The 22,818-nt window shown below is 36.1% G+C and overlaps 2 protein-coding genes across 2 annotated transcripts; both read left to right on the plus strand.

Moving 5' to 3' along the window:
* The first annotated feature begins 5,101 nt into the window (after window positions 1-5,101).
* Window positions 5,102-6,324, plus strand: LOC133870819 (small ribosomal subunit protein uS5w-like). Its single transcript, XM_062308047.1, has 2 exons — window positions 5,102-5,888; window positions 5,966-6,324. The coding sequence occupies exons 1-2, from the start codon at window positions 5,205-5,207 to the stop codon at window positions 6,122-6,124; spliced, it is 843 nt and encodes a 280-aa protein (XP_062164031.1). The 5' UTR covers window positions 5,102-5,204; the 3' UTR covers window positions 6,125-6,324.
* Window positions 6,325-10,756: 4,432 nt separating this feature from the next.
* On the plus strand, window positions 10,757-22,010 carry LOC133871334 (uncharacterized). Its single transcript, XM_062308761.1, has 3 exons — window positions 10,757-10,955; window positions 20,498-20,729; window positions 21,606-22,010. The coding sequence occupies exons 1-3, from the start codon at window positions 10,834-10,836 to the stop codon at window positions 21,900-21,902; spliced, it is 651 nt and encodes a 216-aa protein (XP_062164745.1). The 5' UTR covers window positions 10,757-10,833; the 3' UTR covers window positions 21,903-22,010.
* Window positions 22,011-22,818: the final 808 nt, after the last annotated feature.

The raw sequence follows: 22,818 nt of genomic DNA on the forward strand, positions 1-22,818 counted from the left end.
TATTTTCTGCCTAAAATTCCAACAAAGTGAACAAAGATTACAGATTACAGATTCACCACACCATTCATTCAACAAGATTATAGATTTACAGCCTAAGATTACAACAAAGTGAACAAACCCAATAACCCAAATCCGCCGAAAATGAATAAATCAAAGAAAAAAGAGGAAAAAATGAGCGGGAGTGCGGGACTGGTTTAACCGATGCCGATGGCTCGAATCTCGATTCAGTTGAAGACGAGAGTGAGAGAGACGTTCTAGATCCCCGTCTCCCGTCAGTCACTGCATCATCTGAGAAGAGAGAGAGAAAGAAAGACGTGCGGCTGGCGGGCTGGGCGTTGGCCGTGGCCAGCTGAGCAAGGCAGGCGGGCAGTAGGTGGGCGTGAGTCGTGAGCGGCGGCTTAGCGTGGGCGTGGGCGGACGAGCGGCTGGGAGTGATTCTAGGGTTTTTTTAAGGGAGGCAGCACTGCAGCAGAAGGGGCCGGCAGAAGGGCTGGGTTGAGACTTGAGAAATGTAGGGTTTTGCAAAAAATATGAATATATACCAATGAGAGTTTGGAAAATGACGTCATGGGTACAGGGTACTAGCCTACTGGGTAGTGGGTTTTAGTATATAGAAAACGACGTCGTGGGTAATGGTAATGGGTACTGAGTTTTAGACTAAAAGAGAACAGCGGCAAAAAAAAAAATCTAGTAGACTAATTCTATTATATACACTGTCGGTTGGTCGGTAACCGACGGAAATTTTGTTTTCTTCCGATTACCGACCAACAATGTAATCGGAAATAATTTTAACTTCGAATTTCGAATTTTTTTTTTTTTGGGTAAGCGGTAGGCGGTCGAAGTCGGTTTGGTGGCGGTCGGTAAATTTTCGGTAGTCGGTAATCGGATAATTTGCCCACCCCTACACACACAAGGAGTTTACCAAACAAGGCTAGTATTATCTATTTCATTTGAAATATAAATGGAGACGATCCTCGATCGAGATCACGTCATCAAACCACAAAAATGAAGGTAACTATGAATGACGGGATACGATATTCCTACATCACATTACTCTACATCAACTCTATACCAAGACATATTAAGTATGAGACATATGTATATGGAACCTACATGCATGGATCCTACACCTTATGCATCTTTGTGTAGAGTTGATGTAAGATAATGTGATATTCAACCATCCTACTAAGACGAGGCAACAAAGGGTCTTGAAAGGACTCGCTTATAAAAGGATTAGGGCTCGGCCAGCGGCGCTAAGAAAACAAAAGGGTGGAATCTGATGAACAATCCCCTGCCCGTCGACACTTGCTTTACTTATACACTTAACATCTGTAATTTTATTTTTTTTTTTGTTTTTTTTGTCAAAGTTTTTGCCTATCCTTAATGGTTAGAGCCCTTGTCCCTTTAACTCAAGGGTGAGGCCCTATGTTGAGATTGACTTCACACCAAGTAATAACATCTGCCCTTTAAATGTCATTCAAACCACCTCAATGTTCCACTTGATTATAAGGTTAGGTTATGGAGCACAACACTGATTTAATATGTATTATAATTTTAATCTTAAAATAAAAATAAAATACACACGTGAGAGCCCCAAAACTATTAATAAAAATTAAAAATGTAGAACCATCCAAAATTATTTCTTACATTTATATCACATTAAACCATTTTTTTAAAACAAAATCAAAAAATACTTTTCAAAAGAGTATACGGTAAAAACCACTCACATCTATATGATAATGCTAACGTGATAGTCAGATTAAAAACATTTATTATCTTAAGCCGCTTTAAGAAACACTTATGTGAAATAGAGATGAACATCTCTTATTTCGATTTTGTTGATGAGTTTTACCCTGTAGAAAACAAGGTTCAAACCATCTCTAAGGAGAAGTGGGTAAAAGAAGATAACACAGTTATTTCTTCAAGTCACCCTCCATAAGAAGCCATAGTGTTCCAACATAGAACCACTACGGTCAAAGCATCACCCTTTAAGATTGCATCTGAGAACACAGATGTTAAGAAAGTCATTGAGCAAGCCAATTACACCAACCAGTACCTAAATTCCATAGGAAACCAGTTGAATAAGATTGAAGAAAAGCTCGATAATAAGCCTCTTCCATATATATATATATATATATATATATATATATATATATATATACATATATCTTATTTGTACTGATGTGGTAAAGTCTAGTTGCATTTAGATCAGTTATTACGAAAAAAAGAAAAAGAAAAAGAAAAAGAAGATATGCTACTTATCATTAAGTTGTCCATATGCGATTCATTCATTTTGCAAATCAAACCCACATGTCCAATGGTTAATTTGCAAAAAAGTTGTACGAAGATATATAACATATGAACTACAGAATGATCAGTAGCATTTTTCAAAAAAAAAAAATAACTACTGGATCCTACCACATCAATATAATGGAATATTAGTGTGGTATATAACATTATTCATAAATAATATACAATAAATTCTATATACCACATTTTTATCACACTTTTATTCAATTTTGTTGATATGACACTACCAAACAACCCTTGATTTTTATTTTTATTTTTAAATTTTAATTTTATAATGGATGATCCAAGAGTTAATTGACAATAACATATCAACAAAATAAGATAAAAGTGCAGCGTACGTATAGCATTGCTCGTAATGTAATAGTATACCTAGAGATCACATTTTATTGGTAAAAAAATATTAAAATATGACAATTTTTATTATAATATCCTTGCAAACTGACGTTAAAGTCTATAATTAGTAAAATGATAAAAAAAAAAAAAAAAAAAGTGTATAGTTGACAAATTAGTCGCTCATTAATTAAATTGACCAGTCACATTATTTTTTTTAATCATATTTCATCAATTATGGAAATGTTATAAAAAAAATTATAATAAAAGTTATTCCTTTGTAAGATTTTCCTTCATCAATGTCATATTCCACCATATCGTATTCTGATCAATAAGCTTCTTCACTTTAAGCCTATTGCATATAATAATTATTAATGAGAAATGTTACACATTATCCCTTTGTTATTTTTCCTCCCAAAATTAATGTGGTTCTTAAAATCTCACCATTTGATCAAAATCCAAGAGTGATATATCAAAAATTCAATGGTGATTTTTAAGAGCCACATCAATTTTGGGAGGACAAAAGGAGGACAAGGGGATAATATGTAGCATTACTCATTATTAATTATTGCCGCTAGAATGTTAAGTTTTTGAAATAATTTCCGCCATTGCTAGACAAGAAGAGTTTAACAAGGAATCACACTCAATTTTTCTTTCTTTCTTTCTTTCTTTTTTTTTTTTTTTTTTTTTTTTTTTTTTTTTTTCATTTTTTTTCTTCAAATAATAAGTATTTCATCATCCTCTTTGAGCTCAGTCTTGATTTGCTTAATAAAAAATAATAATCAACCAAATCAGGACCTCTCCTCTTTAACTTAATTTTCACATAATCCATTTATTTTCTATTCATTTGTTTATTGTATTGGTCTAACATCAAGTATATATATAATTTCATAACTTGGAGTCGAAATTTTGAACCTTGGCAAAATAAGAAACCAAGAAAGGCCATTTGAACAAAAGCAATCTATTTTGCAACTACCTTCTACTGTTCTTCATTCATGGTTGCTCCATTCAATTGTACCTAATGGCTATGATCTTTCGAATTATCTAAATTTTTTGAAGAAAAATAAACTAAGGAAAGGCATACTATTTCTCAGACAAAGACATTGCTTGGTAAGGGAGTACGAGTTGGAGATAGTAATAAAAAGTGATAGATGTGATATAAAATAAAATAAAATAAATGTATGAAAAAGTGAAATTTTTTTTTATATTGTAATGAATTTTTTATTATTTAAATAATAATAATAAATTATTAATGTGATATAAAGTTAGAATATTTTGAAGTTGATTGTTTTTTAGAAAAGTAAAGAGAATGAGGAAGAATTTTATCTTCCTTGCCAAATAAGCCCAAAGTATGTGAACACAGAATCCAAAGTCAAAGTGACATAAGTTTAGTGCTTCTTTCAGCCCAAAATCCCATTAGTATATTTTATTATTTTATATAATCATATGCGTACAAATATTGATGCTTTGGCTATAGGTTTAGCGGATGATCCTGTAACACAATATTTGAGGTATTGCGACTGAGGCATATAGTTGGAGCTGCAGTGATGCAGACTCGGATGTCCCATTGTGGTAGTCTTTTGTTGTTGGCTCGTTTCTTGCATAATACTTGTATTTTGTAGAGCCAGTCTTTTGGTATGTAATTAAAGTAATATGCTTTAGAAGCCTTAAACAGATAGACTTGTATATGACTCTTTTGTGATTAACAATTACGTTGTAAAAGTGTATTTTCGCTTTGATATGTGTTTCGCTGCACAATGATTATTGTATTCCTCTGTTACATGTAACTCGGATTATCAGGTAGATGTAATGGGCGCGTACCATATATTACTTGAGCGACAAGTAGCCGTGCTATTGCGATGATCCATTTAGTATGTTAAAAAAAAAATAAAAAAAAAAAGGTCGTCAATACAAACACTAACCGAACCCATTTAATTAAATGTCTCAAACTCCTTAATTCAAATTTTCTAATTTTATATTAAATTTATGTCAAATTTACAAGACATATAAAAAATTATCTATTATTATAGAGTAAAGATTCACTACCACCTAAATATACAACTTTTCACCACCTTATCTATGTGGCAAGGTGGTCCCCCACTTTAATTTATTTTTAAAAAATAAAAAAACTCAAAAAGTAGTGGATGATCACCTTATCACATAGACAAGGTGATGAAAAATTGTATATTTAGATGGCATTGAATCATTATTCATTATTATATCAGTATCAAATTCAAGTCCAATTCACAATTTATATAAAAAATTGACAGCGGTACTTCACATAACAACCAACTCTATTCTTCATTAGAAGCCAATCAAAAATCCCATCATCCAAACAATCGGAAAGAAGCCGAAATCTCTTCCACCCCACAACAGGCTTTAGGCAACCCCGTAACCAAACATCACCCAAACACCTCCCCAAAACCCTAGTCCCCTCTCCCCGTATAAAATCAATCATCTTCCTAAGTGCCGATATTCCATTTCTCTGCGCGCTCTCACTCTCTCGAACCCTACCCTATCTTCTCTCTCTCTCTTCTCTCTCTCATATTTCTACCACCACAAACATGGCTGACCGCGGTGGAGCTGACCGAGGTGGAGGTGACCGCGGTGGATTCGGGCGAGGCTTCGGTGGTGGTCGTTCGAGGGGAGACCGTGGACGGGGAGACCGTGGCCGCGGAGGCCGGCGCAGGGGACGTCGTGACGAGGAGGAGAAGTGGGTGCCAGTGACAAAGCTGGGGCGTCTCGTCAAGGACGGGAAGATCAAGTCATTGGAGCAGATCTACCTGCACTCTCTGCCCATCAAGGAGCACCAGATCGTGGACAATCTCTGCCCTGGCCTCAAGGACGAGGTCATGAAGATCATGCCAGTCCAGAAGCAGACCCGGGCTGGTCAGCGCACTCGCTTCAAGGCCTTCGTCGTGGTCGGCGACAGCAACGGTCACGTGGGTCTCGGCGTTAAGTGTGCAAAGGAGGTGGCGACCGCCATACGTGGCGCCATCATACTTGCCAAGCTATCTGTGATTCCCGTTAGGAGGGGTTACTGGGGTAACAAGATCGGGAAGCCCCATACCGTGCCGTGTAAGGTCACCGGCAAGTGTGGGTCCGTCACGGTGCGCATGGTGCCTGCACCACGTGGAGCCGGAATTGTGGCTGCCAGGGTTCCCAAGAAGGTCCTCCAGTTTGCTGGGATTGATGACGTGTTTACCTCATCCAGGGGCTCCACTAAGACTCTTGGAAACTTTGTGAAGGTTTGGTTTTTAACTCGTCTCTAATCAATTTGGTTTGTTTGATTGAGTTACTCGTTGATCATTCTCTCTCTCTGCAGGCAACTTTTGAATGTCTAATGTTAAGTTACGGGTTTCTTACACCTGAATTCTGGAGGGAAACTCGCTTCACAAAGTCTCCGTTCCAAGAGCATACAGACCTGTTGGCCAAACCAGTTGGTAAGCTTTTTGTGGAGGAGCCTGAGAGGCTTGAGGCTTGATGGTTGATGGTTGATGCTTGAGAATGTTTTCTATTTCTTTCAAGGAACTAATTAAAAAGTTTTGATTTGGACGGTTTAATTCCTATTTTAGCTTTATGTTTGGTTTTGCATGGATACTGCAATCTTGGGTCATTTTGATTCATCGTGAATTGTTCCATACCATTGGCAAAATTAAAGTTAGATGGATCTCATTACATAAATCTATCCCTTAAAGGGTGTATTCATGTATTTTTCAGGAATTTTTTTCTCCTCAATTTCCCCGTATTTGATGCAGGTGAAATATAAAAAACAAAACATAAACATTGTGGAATTTGATTCATTGTCTTAATAATGTCTTCCCTTCGCTTCTAGCTTATCATCCCTATTCCCTCCAACCGCATATCTCCATGTCCCCCCTCCATGTCGCTCTCATCTTCCCTTCTCCTCCCCAAAAAAGAACTCCCCTTCTCTTGTCATACTTTCTTACAATTTTTGGTTTTCTTGTGGTGGATTTTTCTTTTTGGAATTATTGCGGTGTTTTTTACTACTTTGGGGTGGTTTTTAAGTTGATTTCTACGGTGAAATATTTTCCATACCAACTATACCATGTTTTAGGGTCTCAACTAAACACTGAACAAGTATGGAGTAATGCTGCTATCTGGGGAAGCATTGCACCGTCGAAGATTGCAGGCAGATTGATTTCTTGCCCGTCACATGCAATCGCTGCAGCCCCCCCTCTACTTTTCTCTCTTGAATTTCCTTTTCAATTTATTTCTCAATTTATGGTGTTTTGTTTTAATTTAGCTCTACATGCACCGATGCACCCAAGCTGACGACCACATCTAAACTAAGCCATCTTTCTTTTATTTCTGTACTTTTTAAGATCTATATGCGGCTCTCCATGTTGTTTGAAACTATAAAAAGTTAGATATTCAGTTGGCTTTTTTATGCCCGGACCGGGTGGGGATGCATACCATCTGCGACCGGCAGGGGATGCATACCATCCGCGACCGGCATGAGTATAAGAAAAGTACCCCATAATTGTGGAACTGTCCGTGTTTGTTGAGATAGCCTGGTTGGCGTCCGAACTGTGATGGCGTAGATGCGTTTTTCCTTGTAGGATTGGATCTATTGATTAAGAATGGCCCTCTTTGAGACTCTTAACTCATTGGAAGAAAGCCCTCTGGCACTTTTAGTAATGATTTGCTATTGATAGGAAGCTTTCGAGTCTGCATTTTCATATGCCATGGGTGCTTGCTTGTGTGTCCTTGTCAGTACAGTGGCTGTTCCCGTAAGAGTTAGGTCACTTTCACCATCTTCTGTGTACCGAGTTGCCCCCCCCCCCCCCCCCCCCCCCCCCCCGGCCCCCCAATTTTCACGGTCGACCTGTATAACTTGGTCGGGCAATGAGAATAGAGAAATGGTAGAATTCTCAAATTTTTTTTCAAAAATAGGTCTCAAAATGATGTGTCATAAATCCCAAGAGATGATGACACACTTTTTAAAATAATTGATTTCTTGGGATTGTGACAAATTTTCCCGATCTTAGTTTCCAAATCAGATGAGATTTTCTCGACCATAGTTCCCTGATCAGTGCCGACCACAGTTCCCAGATCAGGGAGATTTTCTCGACTAGAGTAGATTTTCCCGGCCAGAGTTGTCAGATTTGAGGGGATATCATTTGTTTTTTGGCCCACGCCCTTCTGTCCTCTTGCCTTCAAATTAGCCTGAATTGCGTGCCTCTCTGTCCTCTGCCTTCCTTTTGTGGGTTGGTTGCTTTGAGGTTTTTTTTGGTGGGTTGTTCTCCGGTTTTCTTGGTGTTTTGGGTGCTGTTTGGTTTCTTTTGCTGGTGGTATTTTAGTTGGTTCTTTGTTTTCTAAGTTTTGACGTGGGGGCTGTTTCCTGGGTTTTTTTTGGGTTTTTCGGGTTAGCTGTGGTTCTTCTGTGTATACTTCCTGTGTACGTATGGGCGCTTTACGCTTTCTTTTCAATGAAATCTACTTATAAAAAAAAAAAAAATCACATCACATGTCCTTCACCTCTTCTTCTAAAGCAAAACCTAACGCAGATGTATGTATGTACATGTATGTCTAATATATATTGCTACAAACTAATTTGTAGCTAATTTAAATTAGTTTAATAAAGTAATTGATATGTGTTTTTAAAATATCTATTAATGTTATTAGAAAATATGTGAGAAATACATGTTATTAAAAAAATATGTGATTTTTACATTTGAAAGAACATTTCACAATTTAGTAGATTAGTTTTTAAGAATTAGTTGTAAACCAGTCCGCCACTCAGGGAGTGGTTTTTGAAACTGCAAATTCAAATGCCACGAAGGGAGTGTTTTTTGAAATCGCAAATTCAAGCTGATCGGATTTTAGGGGTTATTAGAAGAAGTGGGGGAAAATCTGTTTATTAACAGAAAAGAGTGGTTGTTTTTATAATTTAGATAAATAATAAAGGACAATAATATCATTTAACGATTTTAAATTTGTTAGTTTCAACAAATGGTTCAATTCAACGTAAATGTAATGTTTAAGAAATTAAGGGATAACGTGTTCAAATTGAACGTTTAAGGATCAAAATGACACTAGTTAACATCAAAATGTAAGGATAATATTTGTAATTTTTATTTTATTTTTTCTTTCAATTCAATGAAATATTGATGTTTTCTAAGTATTTCAATATGATCCAATCCTAATGCCCGTTTTTAATTGTCCTTAGGCATACACAACAATGTTTTAGGGGTTTTCAAATTTTTTTTTTTTTTTTCTTATAGCAAAAACAAGCCTATTAAGGGCGCAATTCGATTCTTAGTACCTGGAAATCCAAATCAAACAGACTAATTTAGGTCGATTAAATTTTTTTTTTCTTCTTGAAACTAGCTCGAAGGAAATTTTCTTTTCAACCTAGCCTTTTAAGTTGACATATGTTCAAAATACATGTGATTTTTATATGCATTTGAATAACGTGTTCTAATAAAAAATTTGAAATTTTAAAAAAAATCACGTGTCATGTTAAAATTGCTTATGAGGATTAAAAATGCATGCAATCACAAATATTATATTTGTACATGTTAGTTTAATAGATTGAATTGAATAAAATTTTTTCAACCTAATTCAGAATAAAACTTTATTGGTTCTTATTCGCTCATTTTGTTGATCACATCATCATCATCATGCACAAATTAAAATAGTAGTTATAAATAAAAAAAATTCTTAAAAATGTAAAATAGATTTGTATTATAATTTTTTTTTGGGTAGATTATTTTAAGAAATTTGGTTACAATATGATTCTATTTATCAATGTATTGTACTCTACCAAGCAAATGAAGTAGATATTTGTTGTTTGTTTGAGTTTGCAATTTCAAAATGTGTGAGTTTTTAAAACGCAGTTACAGTTTGGCTTTTAAAATCACAGTTTAGCCTATAAAATTGTGCGTTTTAAAAAACGTACCTCATTGCATGCGATTTGAAAACACCTTTTTTTTTTTTTTTTTTTTTTTTTTTTTTTTTTTTTTTTTTTTTTTTTTTTTTACGTTTCCAAATTTTAATTTTTAAAAAACAAACTTCTAAACGATATAGTTTCTACGATTTGGTGTAAAATCACACTTTTGATTTGCGAAATTGCAGTGTCAAAGACACTCTCAATATTCTATTTCGGTATTACAACTAAACTAAAAAATATGAACCGATATCCCATTCAAATTTCTTTTAGGAAAAAAATGTGAAATCAGTCTCTGTAGTTGGCTTAATTTACGAATCGCTTTCTATCGTATCAAAGTGAATTCAGAAGTCCCTGGGGTATGCAAAAAAAAAAAAATAAAAAAAAAAAAAAAAAAATTAGTCCATGAAGTCAAATTTCGTTAAAACATCTGACGCATTCCGTTGGGTGCCACGTCAACGCTAATAAAATGACGACACATGCCACTCTTAATTAAAAAAAATATAAATATACTAAAAATATAAATATATATATAAAAAACTTATATTAATTATATTTATTTTTTTTTAAAAAAAAAGATAGAAGAAAAAAGTAAAAGGGTGGCCTACGAGCCTTCCCCAGCTCATGGAGGTGGCTGCAGAACCAACAACAACTAATTTCTTTATTTTTTTTTATTCTTTTTTAAAGTTATATATATATATATATATAAGAGTAATACATGTCGTCAATTTATTGGCTTCGACGTAACACTTAACAAAATCCGTCAAATGTTTTAACGAAATTTGCATCCAGTGACTAAATTGTTTTTTTGACATATTCTAGAGACCTCTGAATTCACTTTGATACAATAGAAATCGATTTATAAATTAAGCTAATCACAAAGACTAATTTTGCATCTTTTCTTTTATTTTATTTTTAATAATAATAATAATTGTTTATTTTTTCAATAAAATAGCTATTTCGCGTATGAAATATTAAAGGATCTTGATCCAACTTAATTAAACTTTTTTTTGAATGTAAAATGACTAATATATATCTTTTTTTGCATGTCTATTTTATTTATTTTTTCAATAAAATTGCTATTTCGCGTAACAAATATTAAAGGATATTTATCCAGCTTAATTAAACTTTTTTTTTGGATGTCTAATATATTAAATAAACATATATATATGAATGCAATATAAAATAAGAGATGCAATTAAATTAAGCCTTTAGGGCCACTGATTAGGTAGCAGCTGCGTCAAGAAGCACCAGAGCCCCTCTCTCGCTCTCTCCCAATAATGGCAACTTCTTCTTCTTCATCATCATCATCGTCATCAGCAAAGAGACTGGCGAGCAATCTCTCATCGATAGCATCGCGCATCTACTTCTTCCTAATCATCCTTCAGATCCCTCTTTTCAGGTACAACCTTTTCAGACTCTTTTATCACATCCTCTGCCCCACAAACCCAATTCACTGATTATTCATTACTCTTCCATTTTTGTTTTTGAATTCGATATGCTATTAAATGGCAGCCCTGAAGAAAAAAAATGCAAAAAAGATATGCTGTCATATGGGCACTTAAATTTACATGTAAATCTTGATCTTATCTATTGGTATCGTGGTTGTTATAGAAAAGAACTACACAGTTGAAAAGTGATCTAGTTCCTTGTTGAGTTCTCCTCAAAATGTAATTACTCAACCTGTTTGCGATAGGAAATTAGTTAGTTTTTGCTGGTTTTAGCACCTGGGTAGTTATTGCTTGGAAATTTCATAATCGCCCAGAAGGATTAAAGGAAGGTTCATTATTACAGATGGCGATGGGCGGGTTAAAAGGGTTACTTGTGCCATCTTCGCTCTTAATGGGGCGGGCATGGGTGGATATTAGGGTTTTAACTATAACCTGTCTTGGGGTATGAAGCGAGGACAGATTTAGGTGGCCTCGTCCCACCACATCTTTAATATATTTACAATTTTTTCTTCTAATTGTTTGGGATAGCTTTTTGAGAAAGCGAATTTGGTAAAATGTGGACAAATGTGCGTTTTGGAGAAGCATCTCCCTTCCTGCTTTTCCAAAATGCGCTTTTGAATCTTAAATTTTGCAATTTTCACATTTTGAACTTAGCTACAAGACGCTCGGTTTCCATGTTCTCGTTTAACATGTTTTTGCCTTCAAAAAGCTACACCAAATGGGCACTATATATCTTCCAAATACCATGCAATAGTCGTTTCTCTATCTCCCATGCAGACATACTCATTGCTCCAAAATAGCCATCATTTTTTTCCCTCTCTCTTTTATCTTATTTCCTTCTTGAAATTGCTAGGCTTTGGTTGCTTTAGAGTTTATTTTTCTTCTTGGAATTGCTTGGCTTTTTGGGTTAATGGGCAGGGTGGATTGGGGGTGGGTATTGAAAATTTTAATATGGGGGCGAGGAGGGGATTAAGATGTTGCCTCATTTTGTGTATGTGACATATAAAGAGAGGCTTAAACTTGTGGGGGTAGGGATGGGGTGGAAAGACGCACCCCACTGCATCCTTATTGATTATGTTGTATATTGATATTTGTATTGAATCTCTAATAGCGTTGTTGCAGTTGTGTAAAATTCCAGCTTTGTGTTGGTTGAAGAAGTTGTTATGAACTAGAATGATGGTGTCCTTTCATCAACAATTGTATTAAGAGTCCTTCGATTTTGTAGTTAACACTTATTATTTTATCACAATGGTGAGAAAGAGTTTTGAATTATGTAGAATGTGAAGGGCCTGAAGGCGTTGTAAGGGCATATACTAAGTCCCACATTAGATGTGTAGTGGGTGGAATAGGGTTATTGTTGCGTGTACGTGGCTAAGGGGCTGGAATGCTGAGTGGTGGATTGCAATGCAGTAGTAGTTTCTCTAGTTTATCTTTATCTATGTGGGGTATTAGTAATTCAATTCTATTTGGTTTGTTGTTAGGAGTCTATCAAGTTATCTTTAGCTTGTTAGCAGTTATCTTTATCTCTTTGTTAATCTTCTTTTTAGTATTTATCTTTATGTGAGTCACTGGTATGCTACCAGGAGTCTTAGTGTCCTGTTTTAAGTAGAACTCTATTGTATTTCTGTAAATAAGCTGCATTGCTATGGAATGGAGGTAACTAAGAAATTATTCAAACCTTGTGTTTGTACGAGTCTAGAGCTCCTCTAATTGCTCTACAAAGGAGGTTCAGGATTCCTCGAAAATCCTACAAACTAGAATTGTTTTATCTTTCTTTTCTCTAAAATAGGGAAATTAAGGAAGAACGATCCTGGTAATTTTCCAGTTCACAAACCCGTTACGCGTTCAGTCACTCAAGATCGTAACAGTTATGTAAGCGATTTCAACAGTTCTAATTGTGACTAATCCTTTTGGGGTATCTCATTGATGTAATTAGCACGTCCCTATGTTGTGACAAATGGTATCAAAGCCAACCTAATAACTTATGTGGCATAGGGACATTGCAGTACAACGTGAGTTGTGACAAGGAAATTAAGGATTTTGAGTGGAGGAGATTGTGATACCTCGGATTGTGTGGATTGTGAATGCATTGCATGAGCATGTGCTAAAACCTCTATATTGGATATATATTTAGTGGGTTTAACCCTTTTTTCTCAATAAGATCTTATTATTCATAAAAAAAAATATATTTAGTTTCGTCGCATAGCTTGGGTAGTATGCCGTACGCTGATTTTTTACTTTCTTGTTCGTTTCGGTCCTTTAATTAGGGGCTCCTTTGTATACTTTCTGTGTACTAGGGTTGCGCCCCTCTGCGTTTTTTAATGAATTCTTACTTATAAAAAAAAAAAAAATTTAGTGGAACTGGGTTATATAAGTGATTTTAACTTATAAAGGAGTTCTAATTATGATTACTCATTTTGGTTGTGGCAAACTTTGTTAAAGCCAACCTAGTAAAGCCAAACGACGTAAAGGTATTACAGTGCAACGTGGGCCATGATCAGGTTGGAGAGATTTGAGTGGGAAAGATTATGATGCTTTGGAGTGTGTGGATTGCGAAACCGTTGTGTGGACATATGAGAAAGTTCTGCATTGGGTGTGCACTAGGTAGAACTAGGCTATATAAGTGACTTCAAGGAAGTCTTAATTGTGACTAGTCCTTTTAGGATATCATGCAGATGAGTTGTGACAAATAGTCGAACCTACATAGTAACATCATACTGCGTAGGGGTACTACAGTGCAACATAATTCTTGATGAGGATATCAAAGATTTGAGTGAGAGATTTGATATCAAAATTCTGTGGATTGTGAAGCTGTTGCATAAGCATGTCTTAAGTTCTACATTTGGTGTGTAGTAGGTGGAACCAAGCTATATAAGCAATTAAAGAGAGTTCTAATTGTGACTAGACTTTTTGGATAGTACGTAGATGTGGCTTGCAATTCTTTAGGTCATGACAAAAATGCATAGCTATCATAAAGCGAATAGGCTGTTTCATATCCTCTCATTTGCAACAAATTAAGCTACGTCAATTGAGCACCTAAACATTGGTAATGAAATTATATTCCAATAAACATGATGTTTGAGGGACTAAAATCTTGAATGGTTTCATAAATTGTGAAATTCAGAGGAGGCCCTTCAAGTTGAGGAAGTACTTAATGTGTTCCCATATATTACTAGCTTAGCACTTGGTGTCATGATCTTTATATTGTTATCGATGTGAAGTTTAGATCAATCTATTTAGCCGAACTTATGTAATGCTTTCTATTGCAATGAACTTATTTTTTAGTAGTCAAGTCCTGTTATCTGTATTTGTAACTTAACGAACTATTCCTATCATTAAATCGAAGTGTAATCCACTCTTTTGGACTTCTTTACAAACAGAAACCATATGGAAGTATACAATTTAGCTTCATCATTTTTAAATCCTTGTAAGAAATATTTACTAAACACTATCTATATACGTACATTATTCCAGTTCAAGTTTCGATATTGTTGGATGTTAATCAATTTAGGTTAGGTTTTGATGGGTTGAAAGGGGTAGTGTGTGACTGATAGCCTTTAAGGATATAAAAGGGGATTGTTTTTGGATCTGGTAAGGAGTTTAAAGCTTTGACATCAAATTGGTGTAATACAGCAGGCTTTGGATGCTTCTAGGATTGAGGTTATGGTTCAAATCAGCTTATGAAAGTTTTAATTTTGAAGCCTTTTAAAGGGCTGGAAAGAGTGGTGAAATTGCAAGAGTTTCTGGACAGTTATTTGTTGTGGGCTTTAGGAAGAGCGAGCTTCAAGACATCATGGTGGTAAAGGTAAATAAAAGTTAGGAGGGAATCTAGAGTTTCTAAAACAAGGCAAGATTTAGGGTAGGATTTGGAGGAGAGACAAAGAGGATAAGTCAAGAGTGTGTTTGGATGAGTTTTTGAGAAGTGTTTTCAGCGTTTGAAAATTGAGAATGAGGTTCACATCTGAAAACTTGTTTGGATGACTATGTTTGAAAAGTGTTTTTGACAGAAAAATACTCAAAGTGTTTGGAAGTAACATTGAAAACAATTTTTCAAAACATAAAAAAATAAAAGGAAAAGTACATGTACTCCCCTCAAACTACTACCTTATTGTCAATGTCCCCCCCTTCTCCCCAAACTATCAAAATTTGTCAATGTCCCCCCCAAAGCTAGTAAAAAGATAAAAATGACCTTAATTTTTTTAATAAGACAAAAATACCCTTATAAATTCGAAAAAAAAAAAAAAAACTAAAAATATATATATATATATATATATATATATATATATATATATATATATATATATATATATAAAAGAACTAAAAAAACCAAGGGGCCCCCTTGGCCAAATGGGGATGGCTCGGCCAACCCCTTTGGCCAAAATAGGGGGTGGCTGAACCACCCATGAGGCCATGGGGTTGGCCGAGCCACCCCCTTACTTTTTAAATTTTAATTTTTTTATTTATTTTTTAAATTTTTATGAAGGGTATTTTTGTCATTGGGGGGAACATTGACAAATTTTGATAGTTTTAGGGGGGAGGGGGGGGGGGGGGGGGGGGGGATATTGACTTAATCAATAGTTTGGAAGGGACATTGAGAATGGAGTAGTAGTTTGAGGGTATGAGTATTTTTCCCAAAAAATAAAACAAAAACGAAAAATTACTGAATCCATCCATGAGTTTCTATTTTTATCTTGAGAAAATGTTATGGAACCCTCTTGTAATTTACCCGATTTTGACTTTTAGACAACAATTTTAAAATTTGCAAATTTAGGACCTTAGTTTACAATCATTTTAAACTTGCGACCTTCGTCCATTTTTCTGTCAAGTAAATAAAAAAAATGATAAAAAATAATCAAGAGAAAAAAAAGAGGCTAGGTCATGACCTGACCATGGTGGCTGGGTAACCTAGCTATGACTGTGGTTAGGTTGTGCGTAGCATGGCTGCGGCTAGATATGACCCAATCGCCACAGTTGGGTCGTGCCTAGCCACGGTGGCCATGGTTGGTCACGACCCCAGCCGCTGCCGAGGAACTGACCATGGCTGTGGCTGGGAAACCCAACCACAGTGGTGGTTGGGTATGACCTAGCTGTGGCGGTTGCACGACCCAGCCATGGCTGTGGTTGAGTCGTGCCCACCACAACCTATTTTTCCATTTTCTTTTTTACTCATTTTCTTTTTTAATTTTATTTATTTATTTCTTTTTAATAGGAGGATCATACACTTGTTTTTGAAAACTTGAGCATGTGTTTTGAAAACATTCTTATTTGAAAGTAGGGGAAGTTTTCTAAAAGTGTTATTTTGTTTTTTTTACTGTGGTTTGTTTTTTGAAAATGAAAACTAAAAAGTGTTGGGGTAATTACATTTTCCCCCATCAACTACTGGCTATTGTCAACATGCCACCATGAACTGACACCTCGACCAAAAGAGAGTATGAAACTACTATTTTCATACCGTTACTTCCCTTCCGTCAGTCAAATTCATGAAAAGACTCAAATACCCCTCAACTTAAAATCAAAATTTATATAAAATACGCTCAAAATTAAACAAATAAAACAAAAAAACAAAAAAACAAAGGAAAGAAAGGGGCCACCTTAGGGGGGGGGGTGGCTTGCGGCCACCCCGGAACCTAGGGTGGCCGCGCGGCCACCTTGGAACCTGGGGTGGCTGGTGCCACCTTTGAGAGTGGCTCGCGGCCCCCGCCCTAAGAGGTGGCAGCCTCCCTTTCTTTTTCTTTTTCTTTTTTAAAATATATATATATATATATATATATATATATATATATTAGGTTTAATATTTTTTATTAAATTACTGATTGATGGCATTTTTGTCTTTAAACAAAATTTAACGTCTAAAAATAGAATATTCCGTCCGATTTAACGAGATTCCCTAATGGAAAGGGGGTAACGGTATGAAAATGTTAGTTCCATGCTCTCTTTTGGTCGATGTGTCAGTTCGTGGTGGCATGTAGACAATTGCCGGTAGTTGAGGGAGGGGGGGAAAGGTAATTACTCCAAAGTGTTTTCTGTGAGATCGCATCTGGAAACTTATTTGGGTAACTAATGTTTAAAAAGTGTTTTTTTTTTTTTGTGTTTAAACACTGAAAACGTTGTTTAAATAGCCAACCAAATTAGGTGCAAGTTTTGGACTAATGTTCCAGGGCTGTAAGCAGTAACCCGAGACACAGTAAATTCAATTTTTGTGTAGTTTAGAGTCTACTTGATGGATGGATGAAAGGGTTTCTATTCTACGGATCTTAGGGTTTAGAGGGAGATAAAGTTGCTAGAACTCAAAGTGAAAAAAGAAAAAGAAGAAGATACAAGATATATAGGATTCACTCCTAGTTTTCTTAAGTATCACATCTAAAATTTCCTTGGCATCACACCTTGAATTGGGGTTGCATTATACAAACCTCAAACAAAGCTTTGTAGCTTCTGAAATTTTAGCAACACGTCTTTTATATTCTATAAAAAAAATTATATCCATATAAATAGACAATTAATTGGACTCAGACTTAATAGGCTTTGACTAATTATCTCGAAGTAAATAACAAATGAAACTTAATAAGGAATGAAACCCATAACAAAGAACTGTTCCATAAGTACAAATGATTGGGAGGTGGAAGTGGTCTCTATATTTTTTGAGATGTTGTATTCTCTTAAAGTAAGGTATGAAGGAGAGGATAAAATTTGTTGGATTCCTTCGAGAAGGAAATCATTTGAAGTGATGTCTTATTATAAGGTATTATCTCTTCCTATACAAGCTTCTTTTCCTTGAAAGAGTATTTGGAAAGTTAAGGTTCCTCCGAGAGTGGCTTTCTTTGTGTGGACGACGACTTTAGGTAAAATTCTAACGTTGAATAATTTACGCAAGAGGAATATTATTGTTGATCGAGTGGTGCTATATGTGTAAGACTTGTGGAGAGTCCATTGATCATTTGTTCTTGCTATAGAATTGTGGAGTACAATATTGCAATTGTTTGGTGTTGCGTGGGTTATGTCTCGATCTGTGATAGAGATGTTGGGGAGTTGGAGGGGGCAAAGGGGCAACCGGTTGTTGGTGCCGATTTGGAGAATGGTTCCATTGTGTTTGATGTGGTGTCTATGGAAGGAATAGAATGTATGCAGTTTTGAAGATTGTGAGACTGGTTCGCGTAATTTGAAGAAGTTGGAGATATAAACCTTCTTTACGTGGAGAGTGACGCTACAGTCTATGTTTGATTGTTCTTATTCTGATTTTTTAAATTTGTGTTATTCTTTCTCTTTAGATTAGGGACATCATGTATACATCCTTTGTACTTTGGGTTGCGTCCCTTTGCATTTTTTTTGAAATATACTATACTTATAAAAAAAAAAAAAATAGTACAGCCCTTCTCTATAAATTCTAAAAATCAAAGAAATACCACTGCTTCTAAAATTTAAATAAAAAATAAAACCTTTTCTTTTGTTGCCCACATCGTTATGTCTATCAAAGTACACTGCAATACAGTGCAACACTGTGTTTGATGCCTTCCCAAATTTTCTACCAAAGTACTCAGCAATACAGTGCAACACTGTGTTTGATGCCATTTTATCTTATCATTCCAACTTTTCCCTGGACAATATTTCACAAACACTTCTCCCTAACAGCAATGTGAGAAAACCTGTCTATTTTCCACTAGCAGGCGAGTCGCCACCAGCATGTTTAACTAGAAAACAAGATTGCACTGTTTTGGGCAGCTGACTGCTTCTGAGGGTATTTTGGGACACCTTTGATGCTGTGGGCTTCCACGACAGTAGTTGTCCATACTTGGCAGAAGCCTACATATTATTAAGATTACTTTCCCCTGGAGTGTCCTAAATCTGTGATGGCCATTTCATTTCATGTTATCCCAATAACTTCTATGTTTTTTTTTTTTTTTTTGATAAGTAATAGCAATTTATTAAAAAGCGCAGAGGGGCGCAACCCTTATACACGGGAAGTATACAAGAGAGCCCCTAACAGGGTCGAACAGAAAATAAATTTAAGAAATCTACATAAGTAAATACACTCAAACTATGGTGTGGCGCTATCCAAAAATATAAAGTATCGATCAGCCGCTTCCGAAGCTCCACCATAGATGTCTCTACATCTTCAAACAGACGAGCATTCCGCTCCCTCCAAATACACCAAAGCAAGCACAAAGGAGCTAAACGCCAAGCCTCTATAGCTTGACCATTCCCCATTGCCGCTCCCCAACTCTTTAACAACTCCAACACCGTTCGTGGCATAACCCACTCAACCCCAAATAAAATAAGAATGTAGCTCCAAAGAGCCTGGGCGACCTCGCAATGAAGCAACAAGTGATCTATAGACTCCCCACTCTTCTTGCATAAACAGCACCACTCCAGTACTATTACATTCCTCTTACGCAAGTTATCATGCGTCAATATTTTGCCCAAAGCCGCTGACCAAACGAAGAAAGCCACCCTTGTTGGAGCCTTAACACGCCAAATATTCTTCCAAGGAAAATAAGGGCCATCTTCCTTAATGAGCTCATCGTAGAAGGATCTCACCTCAAATAAACCTTTTTTGGAGGGATTCCACACTAATCTGTCACTCTCTCCTTGACGAGTCGAAGTGGAATATAATCGATCGAAGAAAGAAAGGACCATGTCCATCTCCCAATCCTGGATTTGTCTTGTGAAAAGAACATTCCACTGAAGTACACCATTATGAACCACCAAATTATCCGCCACCAACGCGTCTTTGTTCCTTACTATAGAAAAAAGAGCTGGAAAGCATTGCTTCAAGGAACCATCCCCACACCACCAATCTTGCCAAAAGCTAATATTTGATTCACTCCCCACTTCAAAACAAACGAAGTTGCGGAATTTCTCCCACCCCCTCCTTATATGTTTCCATACACCCACTCCGAAAGAACCCGAAACCTCTTTCGAGCACCACCCACCCTCCAGACTCTGGAATTTGGCATCAATCACCAATCACCAACCGCCATAAAGCCTCTCTCTCCCTACCATATCTCCACAACCATTTACCCAGTAGCGCTCGATTGAACTGGATGAGATTGTGAACTTCCAACCCACCTGCATACAAAGGCGTACAAATCTTGTTCCAATTCACTAGATGAAATTTTTTCTCGCCACCAATGCCTCCCCAAAGAAAATCCTTTTGAATTTTATCAAGACGATTAGCCACCCTCACTGGAATAGGAAACAAAGATAAGTAATAAGTGGGAATGTTGGAGAGCGTACTTTTAATAAGAGTCAACCGGGCACCCTTCGACAAGTATATCCCAATAACTTCTATGTGCATTTTCTAGAAGTTCTTTCAACATATTGAGTTTTCTGTCTGTTCCAATGCCCTTTCTTGATTAAAATCTGCGTAGGTACACTGACTAAAGATGTTTCTTCTTATTCCATGATTGTGTTGATTTGTAAATACATCAATTACTGAAGATAATATTGTAGTTTATTGCTGCATTTGAGTAAGGTACTTATATTTTTACTTTGACAGGGTCTCATGCAGATCTGGTATGTGTACAACACCATTGCATGTAACATCCTCCCAATTGATTGCAAGTGAGATCTTTCCTGTTGCTGTTGTGAAGACCCTTTTGTACCCTGGTGCTGCTGCAAATGGCCTTGTTAAGAACATGACTATTCCGAGCTGGGATAACCTGTTAGATATCTATAACTTGACCAGTGTGAAGGAAGCTCCTGCAGTAACTGATCTCCAACGCCTAGAGGTTCTGTTTAATAACTGATCATTGCCCTTTTTAATTGTTTTAATGCATATTCAGATTGTTTGAGGAAGTCTAAAGATCTATAGGGGGGGATGGAGGCACCTAATATTGTATTAATGGTCCCTCAATTAATGTCTTTTGCTAGGTCTAAAACAGCCATCGATATGACAATAGACTCTAGATATTTTAGTTGATCATGAACTAGTTTCTGTTTGGTGTGCTTTATTCCTCCTGCCCACCCTGTTAATGGTCTGCATGTCATTAATATAATGATTCCACATCATTTGCGAGATTTCCAATAATGGAGAAAAATATCAAGGTGGCAGCCAATTTTTGTTTTGATGCTTCCTAGCAATCTTGACGTTAACATCTGCCATTGATTTCTTTCCTGGAAATCTTGTCTTATTGGAGCAGTATAACTGGTTCTCCCCAACATTTTCCCATGAATTTCTGAATTATTCACTACAACTCAACCTAGCCTTTTTCGAACTCCTCGGGGTTGACTACATGAATCCTCTTTGTCCAATCATTTCCTTCAGTTATGACTTATCTATCTTCTCCTTATGTGATTAGAATCATTGTTAGGTTGTTGATGAAGTTTAAGAAGATTAGATAATTGAGTTTCTTTATCCTTGCCACTTAAGGGCCCTCTTGCAACTGACAATTTCAAATAGATAGCCTTGAATATAGATCACTGATTAGTTCTGCTTTCATTTTTGTCCTTCAAGTTACTTTAATTTCATAACTATCATGTTACCCTTGAATGAACTGCCGGGTCTATCCTTTTAACTAATTTGATTCTACATATAGTTCCTTCAGGATTCCTTTTTTGATTTATCCGTCGGTTTTTTGATCTCAATATTGTCGTTTTTGTACCAGGTTCTTGCAGGAAGCTACTTCTCTGTGGCAGGAGCGCTTGTGGGTCTTCTAAGACCAGGGAGGATGAACATGTTTGGGACACTTCTTGTAATTTGGGGTCTTGTAAAGGAAGGGATTTTGGGGAAGCCAGTAAATACAGATCCTACAAAAGCCGTCTATGTCTACCCAACAATGTTGATTGCCCTGATCTGTGCCTTCTCATCCGTAAAGTATGATGTGAAGAAGGTTGTTAGGAGTGCCCCTGCCCGACCGGTGGCAAAGCCTCTTCAGAGCTCTTCAAAATCTAAGCTGAAATAAGTTGAAATGTAATACTTCTCATTTTGTCAAAAATTTCAATGGCGATGAGTTCAAACTGTATGCATTCGTGCCAAAATCAATTTTAAAAATTTTATCGCCCTCTCAAAATTCAGTTCATTTCCCTATATATCCCAATCCTGTAAGAGCAGGATTATACCGGAAGTGAAATGTGAAGCAAATGATTCTTGCTTATGCTATCCTTGGTTCCCTTAGCCCTTTAAGTGAAATGCAAGGACGATGGTGATACTTGCTAATGCTTTCTTTGGTTCCCTAAAGCCCTTGATGTGAAATGCAAGGCAAATGGTGATTCTTGATGCTGCTTTCTTTGGTTCCCTTAAGCCCTTGAAGTGAAATGCAAGGCAAGAGGTGATTCTCACTACTTTTGTTCTTTTTTGGGGGTTCCCTTAAGGCCTTTAATAAAGACGAAACAAAAGACAACTCTGAATTGGGAAATTGCCATTTTTGACCCCACATTGCCGTAAGAATATATATATATATATATATATATATATATATATATATATCCCATATCTTGTTAATTTTTCCCCATGGCAACTGGATGGCTCACAAGGGAAAACAAATTTGAAAAACTCATAAGGGTACCTTTTGGTTGAAAAATTGTTTTGATGTGACATAAAAATAAAAGTAGTTTTTGAGTATTTTATGTTTGGACTATTCTCCCTTAACAAACGAAATTGATACGACATCAACCAAAGTTTATTTACATGACGACACGTCTTCAATCTGTTCATGAGAAATACTGAGCTTATTTCAAAAATAAAAGAAGCCAGAAGACAAAAAAGACGAAGAAACATCTACTTGAATGGCTTTTATAACTTCATGGTGTGTTTTCTTTTCACCATATTCTGGATTCTGAACCCTAAAGGCTCTCAAACCGTTAAGGAACAATCTACTT

Source organism: Alnus glutinosa, chromosome 6, assembly GCF_958979055.1.
Source record: "Alnus glutinosa chromosome 6, dhAlnGlut1.1, whole genome shotgun sequence".
NCBI lineage: Eukaryota > Viridiplantae > Streptophyta > Magnoliopsida > Fagales > Betulaceae > Alnus > Alnus glutinosa.

What these genes read in the sequence shown, in the direction of transcription:
- LOC133870819 (XM_062308047.1), top strand. Translation starts at nt 5,205, where the DNA reads ATGGCTGACCGCGGTGGAGCTGACCGAGGTGGAGGTGACCGCGGTGGA. An exon ending in CTCTTGGAAACTTTGTGAAG is followed by an intron (nt 5,889 to 5,965) that starts GTTTGGTTTTTA and finishes CTCTCTCTGCAG; the next exon opens with GCAACTTTTGAATGTCTAAT.
- LOC133871334 (XM_062308761.1), top strand. Translation starts at nt 10,834, where the DNA reads ATGGCAACTTCTTCTTCTTCATCATCATCATCGTCATCAGCAAAGAGA. An exon ending in CTTCAGATCCCTCTTTTCAG is followed by an intron (nt 10,956 to 20,497) that starts GTACAACCTTTT and finishes TTACTTTGACAG; the next exon opens with GGTCTCATGCAGATCTGGTA. An exon ending in CTGATCTCCAACGCCTAGAG is followed by an intron (nt 20,730 to 21,605) that starts GTTCTGTTTAAT and finishes TTTTTGTACCAG; the next exon opens with GTTCTTGCAGGAAGCTACTT.